The sequence below is a fragment of the Vicugna pacos genome, chromosome 10 (assembly GCF_048564905.1).
Source record: "Vicugna pacos chromosome 10, VicPac4, whole genome shotgun sequence".
NCBI classification, from domain to species: Eukaryota; Metazoa; Chordata; class Mammalia; order Artiodactyla; family Camelidae; genus Vicugna; species Vicugna pacos.
The window spans coordinates 69570892-69583800 of record NC_132996.1 but is presented as its reverse complement, the minus strand read 5'-3'; the positions used below and the strand labels follow the sequence as shown (position 1 = coordinate 69583800).

The following is a 12909-nucleotide window of genomic DNA, read 5'->3' as shown; positions in this document are numbered from 1 at the left end:
ATCTTCGTGCATTATCCATTAATTCTGGCAGCCACCGTCCAAGGAAGTTTCCATTATTACCCCACTTCACAGAGGAAACTAAGGCTCAGAGATTAAGAACCCCAGAGTGGAATCAGAGCATATAAACTCTGTGCACAGTCTCTTAACAATAATACCCATTTCCAGAGGGCCTATTGGGTACCAGGCAAATCCCAGGGCTTTGCTTTTATTACTCACAAGAGCCATACAGGAGGAATCAGGAGCCCCATTTTACAGATGGGCCAACTGAGGCTCAAGGAGGGGAACTGAACCCTGCAAGGGGCCACATTTGTCCCTGCTTCCCTGGGACTTCAGAGCCTAGGCAAAGCCAAGCTGCTTCCCCACAGCTGCTCTCTGGATCCTCCTGACTTCCAAGCCCAGCCCTTCCCTATTCGGGGAGGCAGCCCCACCCTACAAGGAGCAGGCCCAACCCAGAACCCCACACTGTCTGACCGCATTACACCACCCGTCTCCAGTCTTCTCATCTGTGCAGTTCCAGCCCCAGGGTCCACAATGGGCCCTTGGGCTCTTCCCAGCCAGCCAGAAAAGCTGTCTTCTCATATTCCCTGAATGGGTGCCAAGGGGGCGCCAGCCACTCTGGCTGGCCAGTACGAAGGGGCTACTCGGGGGAGAAGGGGCTCCCTACAATACCTGGAAAGGTACAAGCTCCAAGGAACAGCAGTTCAAAGACACAGTGCTGCAGCCTCAGGGCTAGGAGTGCCCAGAGACAGCCCCCTTCCAGCCTCTCTACCCCTGGGGCTGCCAAGGCCACACCCTCAGGGCAGGCTTCCCTGGCATGAGCCAAGCAATTCCTCCTTTGTGGGAGACTGTGACAGGGGAACCTCAGCAGGACTGTCCTACAGGTCCCACTCAGTCCTTAGAGTTCCTGGGATGTCTTGAGGGAGGGTGAGACACTGAGGGCAAAGAATGGAGCAGCTGCACCCCTGGAGGGCTGATTACGGAGGAGGGGAGCTGTAGGCCTGGGCACTGGGGAGGCTTCTGTTGGCAGCCGGGGTGACTGCTGTGTTCTCACCTGCACAAAAAGCTTGCCGCTGCCGTGGCCCAGCAGTTCGTGCAGCCCCACCTGCACATCAAAGGAGGGCCCCTTCCAGCGGATGTACAGGTCCTGCCAAGACAAGCAGAGACCCATGCTGTCCACAGTCCCATCGTGGCCACATAGCCTGCCACCACTCCCCGTGCTAGGCCGAGGGCCAGTCATGATGTGTGCGTTTGCTAAAGGCCCACTGCACACCATCTCCACACTGGGAACCGCATGGCCCCGCTCATCCTTGCCACCCTCTGAGAGGAAGGCACTGCCTCTACTGTTTGACAGCTGGGGTCACAGACTCTGAAGACACAAGGTCACATGGCTGGAGAGCAGCCAATCCAGGCCTGAAACCCTGTTCCTTCCTCTTCTCTGCACTGGCTTGTCTGCCTTCCCGTGTCAGCCGAGGTCAGGCCAAGCCCAGCACTGGCCCTCAGGCTGCCGGTGCCCACCTTGTCATCCTCCTCCAGGAAGGTGAGCTTCTCCCGCTGCGTGGCATAGGCCACCGCCAGCACGTTCCCTAGCGACACGTTCTTGAAGCCTTCTGTCTGCCTCAGGTCGTCATCTGGAGAAGGTGAGGAGGGGACCAGGGAGAAGGGGCAAAGTTCAAGTGCCACAGACCAGTTGTCTGGACAAGAGGGACAGGCAGGGATGGTGAGTGGAGTAGGGTGATTTGCGGCCAGGATAAGTGTGTGGAGGGGGAGAGGGCGACTCTAAATGGAGTCTCCTGGGGAACTGGGGGAATCTGTCAGGGCTGGAGGGGCAGGGCCTGAGGAAGCTCACAGTTGGGGATGTTGATGCCAGCAGGGATGCCGGAGCCAGCGAAGGTGAGAACATCTAGGGAGGTGAAGTCAGGGGTGAGGAACTTGTCCTTCTCGAAGGCTGGGGGCCAGGGCAGCTCCTTCAGCAGCTGTTCCGCACTTGCCACCAGCCACTCAAACTTGGCGCTCATGGCCTTGTTCACCATGGCCACGAAGCCTGCAGGGGGGAGAGCAGGCTGTGGGATGGCGGGCTTTGGGAGGGATTACACACCTTACTCAACCGCTCTAATCCTCCAGCCAACATGCGTGTATGAATGCCTGCTGTCTGCCGCGACCCTGTGCTGGCCACCAGGGAGAGCAGTGACCCAGGCCTAGGCCCTGCCTTCGTGGAGGTCACTGTTTAGGGTGGGTGGGGTGTAGAGAGAAGGCTTCGCTGAGAAACTCCTGAGATGGCTCTTAAAGGAGTTTGTTGGCGGCACATAGTGGGTGATAGGAAAAGGATCAGATGCCTAGTGGATGGGACCACACACACACAAGAAGATGCTCTTCTTTTGGGGGGAACAGTGAGCCATAGCTGGCTTATGTGGTGGTGAGGCCATTGCACAGGAGGGCAGGGACTGATCTTTTTAGATTTAACGCAGTTAGAGCTCCTGGCTCAAAGCAATGTTTCCAAAACTGCACTCCAGAGAACACATTTTCTACAAGCGCCTCCATAAAGAAAGAGCTCCCGGGTCAAAAAAGTTTGGGCAGCACTACATACTCTATCTCTAACTTTTTAAATGTTCCTAATGCACATGTGTGTACTAAAGGTACTGAAGAGTCCTGCAAGCAGAGACTCCTTGCTCTTAGCACCGAACCCTTCTTGATGTAATTCCAGTTAACCCTGCATGGACTAGGCCTTGGAAAGGCCTGGCCTAGACTGATAAAGGAGTTAACCTTAACCTAGCCAAGGGATGGGTTTGGCAAAACCTCCCTATCCAGATCCACTTTGTCTGGTGAGATCATCACACCAGGACAGGAAGAGAGGATGAAAAACAAATTTCTTCTGTAGAGCACAGGGAACTATACTCAACATCTTGTAATAACCTTTAATGAAAAAGAATATGAAAATGAATATATGTATATATATGCATGACTGGGACATTGTGCTGTACACCAGAAATCGACACATTGTAACTGACTGTACTTGAATAAAAATTTTTTTTAAAAATAGCCAAGAAGGAAAAGCAACCTAATGTCCAACAATTAGGGATTATTAAATAAATTAGGGGACAGTTAGATGACGGCACACCATGGAGCTGTTAGACATGCAGTACAATATCAAATGTTGTGGGAAATTATTTATAATAGATTGTGAATACTATACACCTATTAAAAAGAATGTGGTAGGTCTATATGTACTGATATGAAATAAGATATCCAAGATACATCATTAAGTGAAAAAAGCAAGTAACAGAACACTACAGAGAATATAACCTCTTTTGCCTGGATGAATTAAAAGTAGTGTGTGTGTGTGTGTGTGTGTGTGTGTGTGTGTGTGTGAATGCTTAGACGAAAGTCTGGAAGGACCTGTACTCCACTGTGAACTGTGGTGAACTTTGGAGGGGAGTGACATAGGAGAAGGTGGTAAAGGAGGGATTTCACATCTTAGCCTACATATTTCTGTCTTGCTCCAATGACTTACAACATGGATTTTTAAATTACACACACAGGTTTTTAAACACTTACACCTTTATATAAAAACGAAAGCTAAAAATTCCATTCCAGATTTTAACCTTGGGGTGGGTGCAATCACAGTTGGTTTTTTTAGCCTGTATTTTCATAACTTTTGCCCATGAATGTGGACTACTTTTCTAATAATCACTGTGAGTTATGTAAAAGGGAGGACCTCTGAGATTGAGGCTGCTGAGGAGGCTCTGGGTCTCGGCCCTCAGAGCTGGCCTGGCAAATCAGGACCCGGGCAGGAAAGCTGCGGGTATGCATACCTGTCACACCCTCAGGCCCCTGGACGGCCTGCCCCTCATGCCTCATCCCTGGGCCTGAAACTATCAGCTCAGATCAAGACCCTTTGGGAGGTTGGGGCTTTCTTCTATCCCCCCAAGCTAATCTCTCTGGCTTCTGGCAGCTGGCTGCTCCAGAATCTACGTCCAGGGGCTGGGAAGGATAAGGCTTGGCAGAGACAAGTCTGAATCCCCAGGCTGGATGCTCTGCCCTGCACCACTGGATCCCATGCGGCCTTGGGCACAAGGGCCAAGGCAGCCTGCCACCTGCCCTGGGATGACAGCAGGTGAGTCAAGTTCACAGTCACAATGTTAATTCTGCTCCCATCAACCAAGCACCATTTACGTGCCTGGCACTATGCAAAGCAGTCTGCATATGATACCTCACTTCTCACGACACCCGAAAAGAAATGACTGATGCTCAGAGGTGGGGTTAATTGGCTCAAGGTTACACAGTCATTAAGTGACAAAGCCAGAGCCTGTGCTCAGATCAGATACCAGAGGCAGCACAGCAAAGTGGCTCACAGCCAAGGCGCCTGGGCTCCGCCATCCACCAACTGTGCCTCAGTTCCCACATCTGTGAAGTGAGGCTAGAAATTCTCATAGGACAATGGTGTCAAAATGAGCTAACATAGGCAGGTGGCCAGTCCATGGTAAATCATCAGAGACTGTTGTTATTACTGCTGAGGGAGGCGCAGGGAGGGAAGGGCCCTCAGGGGACGCAGGGTAAGGGTTTCCAATCTGACCTCCCACCTCCCAGAAGTTACCTTCAAACTCTCCACGGGAACCAAAGGGGTCTCGGTAGCTCTCGATGAACCCGATGTAACTGGGGGAGAGAAGGGCTGAGATGGAGGAGGGGCGGGCAGGAGGGGGTGGGTTGGGGTGAAGGCTGGCGCCTCACCTCTCCACAATGGGGCCTTTATCTTGGATCCAGAAGCGAGAGCCCCTCTTGTGGGCCTCGATGGAGCCCTGAGTGAAGCTTTCTATGTACTGGGCCAGCATCTGCTCCTGGTGGCTGTTGGCTGCATACGTCTGGGGGTGAGCAGGGTTTGGTCAGCCTCAGGCCAGCCACCCATCCCCATACCCGGCTTTGCTGCCCAGAGGGGTCCGGAGCTGCATACCTCAGCTTCCAGTCAGCCCTACCTTGGCTTTCTCCAGGTGCTCCACCACCTTCTGGAGGATGGGAGCATAGTCCCCCCTTGTCACCCGGAAATGGCTCCCCTGGTATTCATAGCTCTTCAGCTTGGAAGCCATTTCGGAGTCCAAAGTCGGCTCTGAGGGAAGAAGGATGCTCAGGGAAAAGGCTAGTATAAGACACACCAGCAGACTTCTCACTGTGACATTCTTTTACTCTAAGATTTCAATGGCTCCCTATTGCCTACAGAAATTAGTATAAACTTTCATCTTCAAAAAAGTATTTATTATGGAACACAAAATGTCCTAAGTTATTTATATGTGTTAACTCATTTAAGCCTCACATCAACTCTTTGGGGAGTGGGACATTATTATCTACATTCTACAGATGGGGAAACTAAGGCACTGAGAGGTTAAGCCAGTTTTCCAAGGTCACACAGCAGCAAGAGCAGGGCAGGATTCAAACCCAGTGTGGAAGACTGTATTTAAAAAGCTAGCCATAGACTAGATGTAATCATATCGTCCTTATAAGAAGGAGAAAAGAGGGTGAAGGGAGGTAGGAGATGTGATGAGAGAAGAAAGAAGTGTGAGAGCTATAAGGAAGGGGCCATAAGCCGGGGAATGCAGGCGGCTTCTAGAGGCTGAAAGGAACAAGGAAACAGATTTCCCCCTGAAGCCTCCAGAAGGGACTGGAGTTTTGTTTTAGACTTTGGACCTCCAGAACTGTAACTGACTAAATTTATGTGGTTTTATGCCACTAAATTTGTAGTGATTTTTTACGGAAGCAATGGGATATTAATACACTGTTGTATTTTGCCTGTTGTCTCTGATCTCTATAATACACTTCTAGGTTATGCTGAAAAAAAAAAACAAAAGATAGACTCAGTTATCTCCCATCTCAAATGTGAGTTCTCCCATCAGGAAGTGGGGTCTCTATTCCCTCCTCTCGAACAGGGGCAGGCTTGTGACTACAGCAGAAGTGATGCCAAGTGACTGCTGAGACTAGGTCATAAAAAGCGACACAGCTTCTGCTTGGCTCTCTTGAGATGTCTCTTGAGGCTCTCTTAGAGCTCACCCACCATGAGCAGTATGAAGATGCTGCATGAGGCCCCAGCTGATCACTAGCATCTACCACTGCACATGTGAGTAAGTGAGACTGCATATGATTCCAGCCCCAAGCTGTCGAGTCACTCTAGCCTCTAAGTCTTCCCAGGTGAGGCTGTAGACATGGCCAACCAGAGATAAGCTGTTCCTGGTGTATTCCATCCCAATTCCTGACCCACAGAGACTGTGAGCATGAAAAGGCAGCTTTATATCACTAAATAAATGGGGGCGTTTGTTACACAGCAATAGATAACTGATGTACTCAGGCAGCTGGGCTCCAGAGCCACATTCTTAACCACATCCTATACTGTGCCCTGTGCTGCTAAGCATAGGCCCAACTTATGTTCCAGTATGATCTACTCCTATTCCCTTGAATTCAGTATCTTTTTCCCTAGTCAAATCAAACTACATACTAGCTGATCCCTAAACTTTCCACCACCCTGCTTTGGCCCATGCTGTTCCATCTACCAGGAAATCAGTTCCCCACCTGTCCTCATTTATTCACATATTAGCCATCAAGGCCTTCCCTGGGGAGACACGGGTAAACGAAATACATAGTTCCTCCTCTCAAGGAGCTTGTAGTCAACAGAGGTATAACTGGGAAATTACTAGGTGTGCTGATGGGAAGACAAGGAAAGGCCCTGGGGAAGGTGATGTCCAAGCATGGGGTCCAGGATGAGTAGGTGTTCAACTAGTGAACACCTAGAGGTGAGGGAAGACATTCCAGGCAGGAATGGGGAACAGACTGTGCAAAGGCCAGGAAGGTGTATGTGAGAACGTGAGGTGTTCAAGGAATTGGAAGTTGCAGGTCTAACTGGGAGGCTGGGGGCTGGGAGGTGGGATGTGGGATGTGGGTGGGGAAGGGAGTGCCAGGTTGCAAAGGTCCTCATGGCCAGGATGCTTCTATTACTGCTGTATCCATGTCCCCATCACCTGGTAACAGTCGCCAATTTTCCTTTGAGAACCACTCCTAACAACCACCCCGAGTCCAGGTGGTGGGAGGGGCTGCCCTAGCTCTGAAGTAGGCTTGGGACCAGGTCTAGACAATCAGAGATCTGGCTCTTAACCACAGGGATTGGTTCACAGACAAATATAGGACCAAAATAGAGAAACCTGAGCTACTCCCAGACCTTATGAAAACACTTCTGAGAGAAAAGGGCCCTCTTTTTGCTGGAATGGCCAAGCTGGTGGCTATCAGTCCCTGTGTAGGAGCAGTCTGCTGTGGAATGAAGTCAAAGAAAGCTGAGTCAAGAGACGGAGGGAGAGGGGGAGGATACAGCTCAAATGGTAGAGCGAATGCTTAGCATGCATGAGATCCTAGGTTCAATCCCCAGTACCTCCTCTAAAAATAAACAAATAAACCTAAATTCCATCCCCACTACCAGAAATATCAGGATACATTAAAAGAAAAGAAAGAGAGAGAGACAGAGGGAGAAATTTCTGAGAATACTGTCTGAGCAGCTGGATCCAGCTGTGCCTGAAGCCATTCTATCCTGGGCTTCTTAACTACCCAAGTCTGTAAAATCTCCTTTTGCTTTAGGCAAATTTGAAATAGGTTCTTCACTTGTAGCCAAGAAATTCCGGATGATGGAGCCCTTAGAAGTGAATCTGGGCTTTACCCTGAAGGTACTTTGAGAGATATTTAGGAAGCGGAGTTTAGTAGGTACAGCCCCACACCTTACTCTATCTTCCCCAACCTCCAAGACACATGTGGTCACCTTTTCTGTTAAGCCTTCACTGATGTGCAGTTTGGATTTCTCCTCTAGGCTGTCATGGGACATGTGGTTCAGCCTCTATTCCCATTGTTTACCTGGACTATTATCTTCTGCGCCACTGCCTGGAGGATGGGGATCATGGCCAACACAGGGCTCCTGTCAGAGGCTTGCAGTGGCGACGTTCATCAGCTGGAACCTAGGCCCTTCCCCTGCCCTCATGTCTCCCCCTTACATCACCACCAGCACCAGAAATAGGAGTGCTCACCCCACAGGAACACCATATGCTGAGTACAGCATGGAGCTTGGCACCCAATAAGCCTTCAATCAATATCTGCCATTACAACAGGTGTTACTCTGTGCGGCTACCGTAGTTGGCTAACCCCTGTGCTCAGCCCCAGCCCCCTCCACCCTGGACCAGGAATGCCGAGGACAGAGTAGAAAGGGCATGAGCTCACCTGTGCTGAGCACGGAAGCCAACCGCACCTCGTAGTGGGGCTTCCCATCCTGGCGGACCTCCTTAAAGAGTCGTGTGTTGTAGGCACTGAGGTTCTGGAAAAGACCAGTGTAGGGGTTTGGGGGAGAGTAAGTCCAGAGAGGGCTGTGGAATGGGGGGAGGGAAAGTGGGTCACCCCAGGAAGAAGATACAGAGGCAAAGTAGAATGGGGCCTGGGAGGGGAGAGAGCGGGGTGGGCAGGCCAGGGTAGACTCCTGCTCTGCTCATTACACTGAGCACTAACTAAGTGCTAATTCAACTATGCCAGGTACCGTGTGACCTCAGTTAATCCGGGGGCTACAGGAAAGGCTGAGTGGCTGAGCTGGGAAGGGAAACCAACATATGGACACCAGAGCCTAACAGAAGCGGCTGTGATGTTCTGTGTCATCCTTCCCTGAGGCTGTAACAAAGCCCTTCAGCCTGGCATGGGGTGGGGGCCGCTCCATCAGGGCACACATGGGGACACCTTCATTCAAGCCAGGCTGACCCTCAGATGAGGATTCCCAAGTCTTCTCCACCTCAAGGACCCAAGACGCCCATGCCTCAGGGCCCAATATGAGACCCAGGAGTGGGCGCCAGTGTCAAGGGGACCCCGTCAAACCACTGTCCCGAGTTCCCCAACCCCCAAACCTGTGAGTCCAGAAAGTCCTGGGCTAGTTTGGCATCTTCTATGGTACAATTCCCAGAGAAATAGGTGGTGATACCCTGTCAGGGAAGAGGCAGATGGGAAATAGGAGTTGCTGAGATTGGGGGCCGCAGGGGAAGCTGGCGAATTTCTTCCCAGCCACCCTCTCCAGCCTCAGGCCTCCTGCACCTCCTCTCAGCAGCCTCCACTGTCCTCCTCCATGTCTTTCCAGGGGAAAAAATTATAACGCAAACAACAAACAGAGGTCCACCTCCAGCCTTCCTGCAGCTCTGCTCCAGCCTCTCACAGGCCAGCCCACCCCAAAGGTTTGCTGTGTCCCTCACCCCATGCAGCTCCCAAGCAGCCTCCAGAGGTGGGAAGCTGGGGCCCCCTCCTTTCCCATCCCCCCTCCTCAGTCCCTCCAGCTACCAGCTCTTTTCTCTTTCCTGCCTCCTGCACACAGCATCCTCGGAACTGGGAGGGCATGCAGAAAGCATTCCATCCAAACTGCTTACAGGTGACAACACTGAGGGCCGCAGTGAAGAGCAACTTTGTCTCGGGCGAATGAGGGACAGTCCACCACCTCCCCGTTGGTGCCTTTCTCTCCACACCAGGCGGCCTCCAAGTATGCCCTCTACTCCCTAGTGCGGTTGGGGCCTCACCTCCTTCCCCAGCCCAAGGTGCCGAAGCCTCGATTCCAGAGAGAACATGAGCTCCCCACAGGTCTGCCAGAGGCCCCTGACTTCCTCCATGTGCTGCTGAGCGGCCTTACTCCCCAGGATCACACGTTCCAGCTTCTCCTGCGGGGGAAGGGAAGCCATCAACCTGGCCACACCACCCGAACCTGCATCCTGGGGCCCCACACCCACCTCCCAGCTCTTCTCCCACAAGATCTTCTTGCTCAAAGTGCAGTCGATGGACCAGCAACACTGGCTTTGCCTGAGAAACGCAGAACCTCATGCAACATCGCAGGCCTTCTCAGTCAGAAGCTACATTTCAGCAAGACTGCCAGGCAATTTGTGATCATAGTAAGGGCTGAGAGCCCTGGTGTAAGAGCTGCCTCTGCCATAGACAGCCCGAGTCCCATGGTTCTGGGGAGGGACTCCTTGTTCCCAGGCTCCTCCACTGTCCCCAGGGGTAACCAACAGGTGTCATTTCTGCAAGCACCTAACAGTGCACAGAGCCCTCCCCTCGTTCGCCCCTTGGGTCAGCACAGTCGGAAGGAGGCTGCAGCACCCAGCAAGGCTAGTGACAGGGTCAAGGCTCCACTCAGGGTCCCACTCCCACAGGGGCTCCATCTGCTCCATCCCCTATCCCACCAGCCCCACATTCCCCACCTTCCCCAGCCCTTCTCAGCTCACCTTGGGCAGGTTGGGAACAAACTTGGTGTCGCCAAAGGACTTGTAGTTGCCCATGTTGGAGTAGACGCCCGCAGCATAGACCAGGAACGCCTGGGGGAAGGTGGCATCAGAAGCCGGCAGCACAGCCTCCCTGCCCCACGGATGTTAACGCCCCAGAGAAGGCAGTATGGGGGAGGCTGGGAAATCTGGGGGCAGCACTCACACCCTTGGAGGCCCCAGTCGGCCTCAATACACCTTCATAGACCAATCTTCATACATCCATTGTCCAGCCAACCTGGTCTTCTCAGCAGCTCCCAAACACACCTAAGCCCTCATCTACCTTTGTTCCCTTTACATCGGCACACTGCCAGCCACCTGCAGCTATCTCATATGACATTTAAGGCCAAGTGCGAACACCACCTTCTTCTGCAGAAGCTTGTCCTCAGTCCCCAACCTGGCAGGCAGCTGTCACCAGAAGTATCAAATATTATATTAAGGCTGGAGGGGCCTTGGTCAACTACTCGATGGCTTCTGCTGGCCCCAAATCTAGTCTTCCTTCCTCTGGCAACAAAACCTCACATCTTCCTTTTGGGATGCGGGGAAATCTCCCTTCCCCAACTCCAGGCGTGGGCATAGGCCCAAGTTGGCCAGTAAGAGCCCTACCAGGAAACTTCCCAGTGGCAGAGAGCCTCTGTTTTACACCAGGAATCATCAAACCTGAAGCCCCTGGAGCTGCCCTACCGAAGTGAGGAAAGAAAGCAAAGCTGAGAGATGAAGACTGCCTCACAGTTGTATCACTGAGCTCCTGAAGCTGTGCCTGAAGCCTCCCCAGCCCTGGACTTTTCAATTATGTGAGCCAATAATTCTCTCCCTTTAAAAAAAAATAGACTTTATTCTATAGAGCAGTTTTAGGTTCACAGTGAAATTGAATGGAAGGTACAGAGATCACCCCAAAGCCCTCTACCCCGACACATGTACAGCCTCCCTCATTTCAATATCCCCACTAGACTTGAACATTTGTTACAGCTGATGAACCTACACTGCCACCTCATTGCCCAAGATCATAGTTTACATTAGGGCTCACTCTTGGTATTGTACATTCTATGGGTTTGGATAGATATATAATGACATCTCTCTACCATTATGGATACATTACTCTGTATCATACAGAGTAGTTCCACTGCCCTGAGAATCCTGTGCTCCATCCTCTTTCCCAATGCCTAGCAACCACTGATCTTTTCACTATCTCCATAGTTTTGCCTTTTCTGGAATACTATACAGTCAGAATTATACAGTAGGTACCCTTTTCAGGTTGGTTACTTTCACCTAGTAATATGCGTTTAACTTTCTCCATGTCTTTTTATGGCTTGAAAGCTCACTTCTTTTTAGCACGAAATAATATTCCACTGTCTGATGTACTACAGTTTGTTTATTGATTCAGCTACTGAAGGACATCTTGGTTGCTTCCAAGTTTTGGCAAGTATGAATACAGCTGCTATAAAAATTACTTGCAGGTTTTTGTGTGGACATAATTTTCACTTCAAGTTTTCACCTTGGTAAATACCGAGGAGCAAGACTGCTGGATCATACGGCAAGAGTGTGTTTAGTTTTGTAAGAAACTGCCAAACTCTCTTCCAAAGTGGTGGACCATTTTGCATTCCAACCAGTGATGAACAGAAGTTCCTACTGTTTCACATCCTTGCCAGTTGTGTTGTCAACATTTTGGATTTTGGCCAATCTAATAAGTATACAGCAGTATCTTGTTTTTTAAATTCACAATTGCCTAATAACATGATGTGGAGCATCTTTTTATGTGATTATTTGCCATCTGTATATTTTCTTTGGTAAAATATCTGTTAAAGTTTTCGGTCCATTGCTTAATCAGGTTGCTTGTTTTCTTTTGTTTTATTAATGGAGGCACTGGGGATTGAACCCAGGACCTCGTGCATGCTAAACACGTGCTCTACCACTGAGCTATACCCTCCCTCTGTACCTATCTTTTCATTCTCTTAACAATAGCTTACACAGAGCAGAAAACTTTAATTTTAATGAAGTTCAGTTTACCCATGATTTCTTACAGGGATCATGCTTGATGTTATATCTAAAAAGTCACCTCCATACCCAAGGTCATCTAGATTTTCTCCTATGTTATCTTCTGGGAGTTTCATAGTTTTGCATTTAAGCCTGTGATCCATTTTGAGTTAATGTTTGTGAAGGATGTAAGGTCTGTGTCTAGATTTTTTTTTTTGCAGGTATATGTCCAATTGTTCTAGCACTGTTCATTGAAAAAACTATTTTTGTTTTATTGTATTGCCTTTACTCTCTGTCAAAGACTTGTTGACTATATTTATGGGGGTCTATTTCTCTGCTCTCTATTCTATTGCACTGATCTATTTGTCTCTTCTTTTGCCAATATCACACTGCCTTGATTACTGTAACTTTATAATAACTCTTGAACCTAGAGTGATACCAGCCCTCCAACTTTGTTCTTCTTCATTATTGTGTTGGCTATTCTAAGTCTTTTGACTCTCCATGTAAATTTTAGAACCAGTTTGTCAACATCCACAAAATAACTTGCTGGGATTTTGACTGGGATTGCACTGAATTTATAGATCAAGTTGAGAAGTGACATCCTGACAATATTGAATCTTTCTGTCCATAAACAAGGAATATC

The 12909-nt window shown here is 50.0% G+C and overlaps 1 protein-coding gene across 4 annotated transcripts in view; it reads right to left on the bottom strand.

Annotated features, from left to right (window-relative positions):
* DPP3 (dipeptidyl peptidase 3) overlaps positions 1-12909 on the bottom strand; it is a 30345-nt gene that overhangs the window by 10538 nt on the left and 6898 nt on the right. For all 4 annotated transcript variants that reach the window (XM_006210667.3, XM_006210668.4, XM_015244778.3 and 1 more), the window contains exons 3-12: positions 10257-10346; positions 9558-9695; positions 8901-8975; positions 8233-8326; positions 4968-5098; positions 4726-4856; positions 4592-4650; positions 1847-2041; positions 1516-1628; positions 1052-1144 (exon numbers count right to left, since the gene is read on the bottom strand). In XM_006210667.3, the coding sequence (XP_006210729.1) occupies positions 1052-1144; positions 1516-1628; positions 1847-2041; positions 4592-4650; positions 4726-4856; positions 4968-5098; positions 8233-8326; positions 8901-8975; positions 9558-9695; positions 10257-10346 (1119 nt within the window). The remainder of the gene's footprint in view (positions 1-1051; positions 1145-1515; positions 1629-1846; positions 2042-4591; positions 4651-4725; positions 4857-4967; positions 5099-8232; positions 8327-8900; positions 8976-9557; positions 9696-10256; positions 10347-12909) is intronic.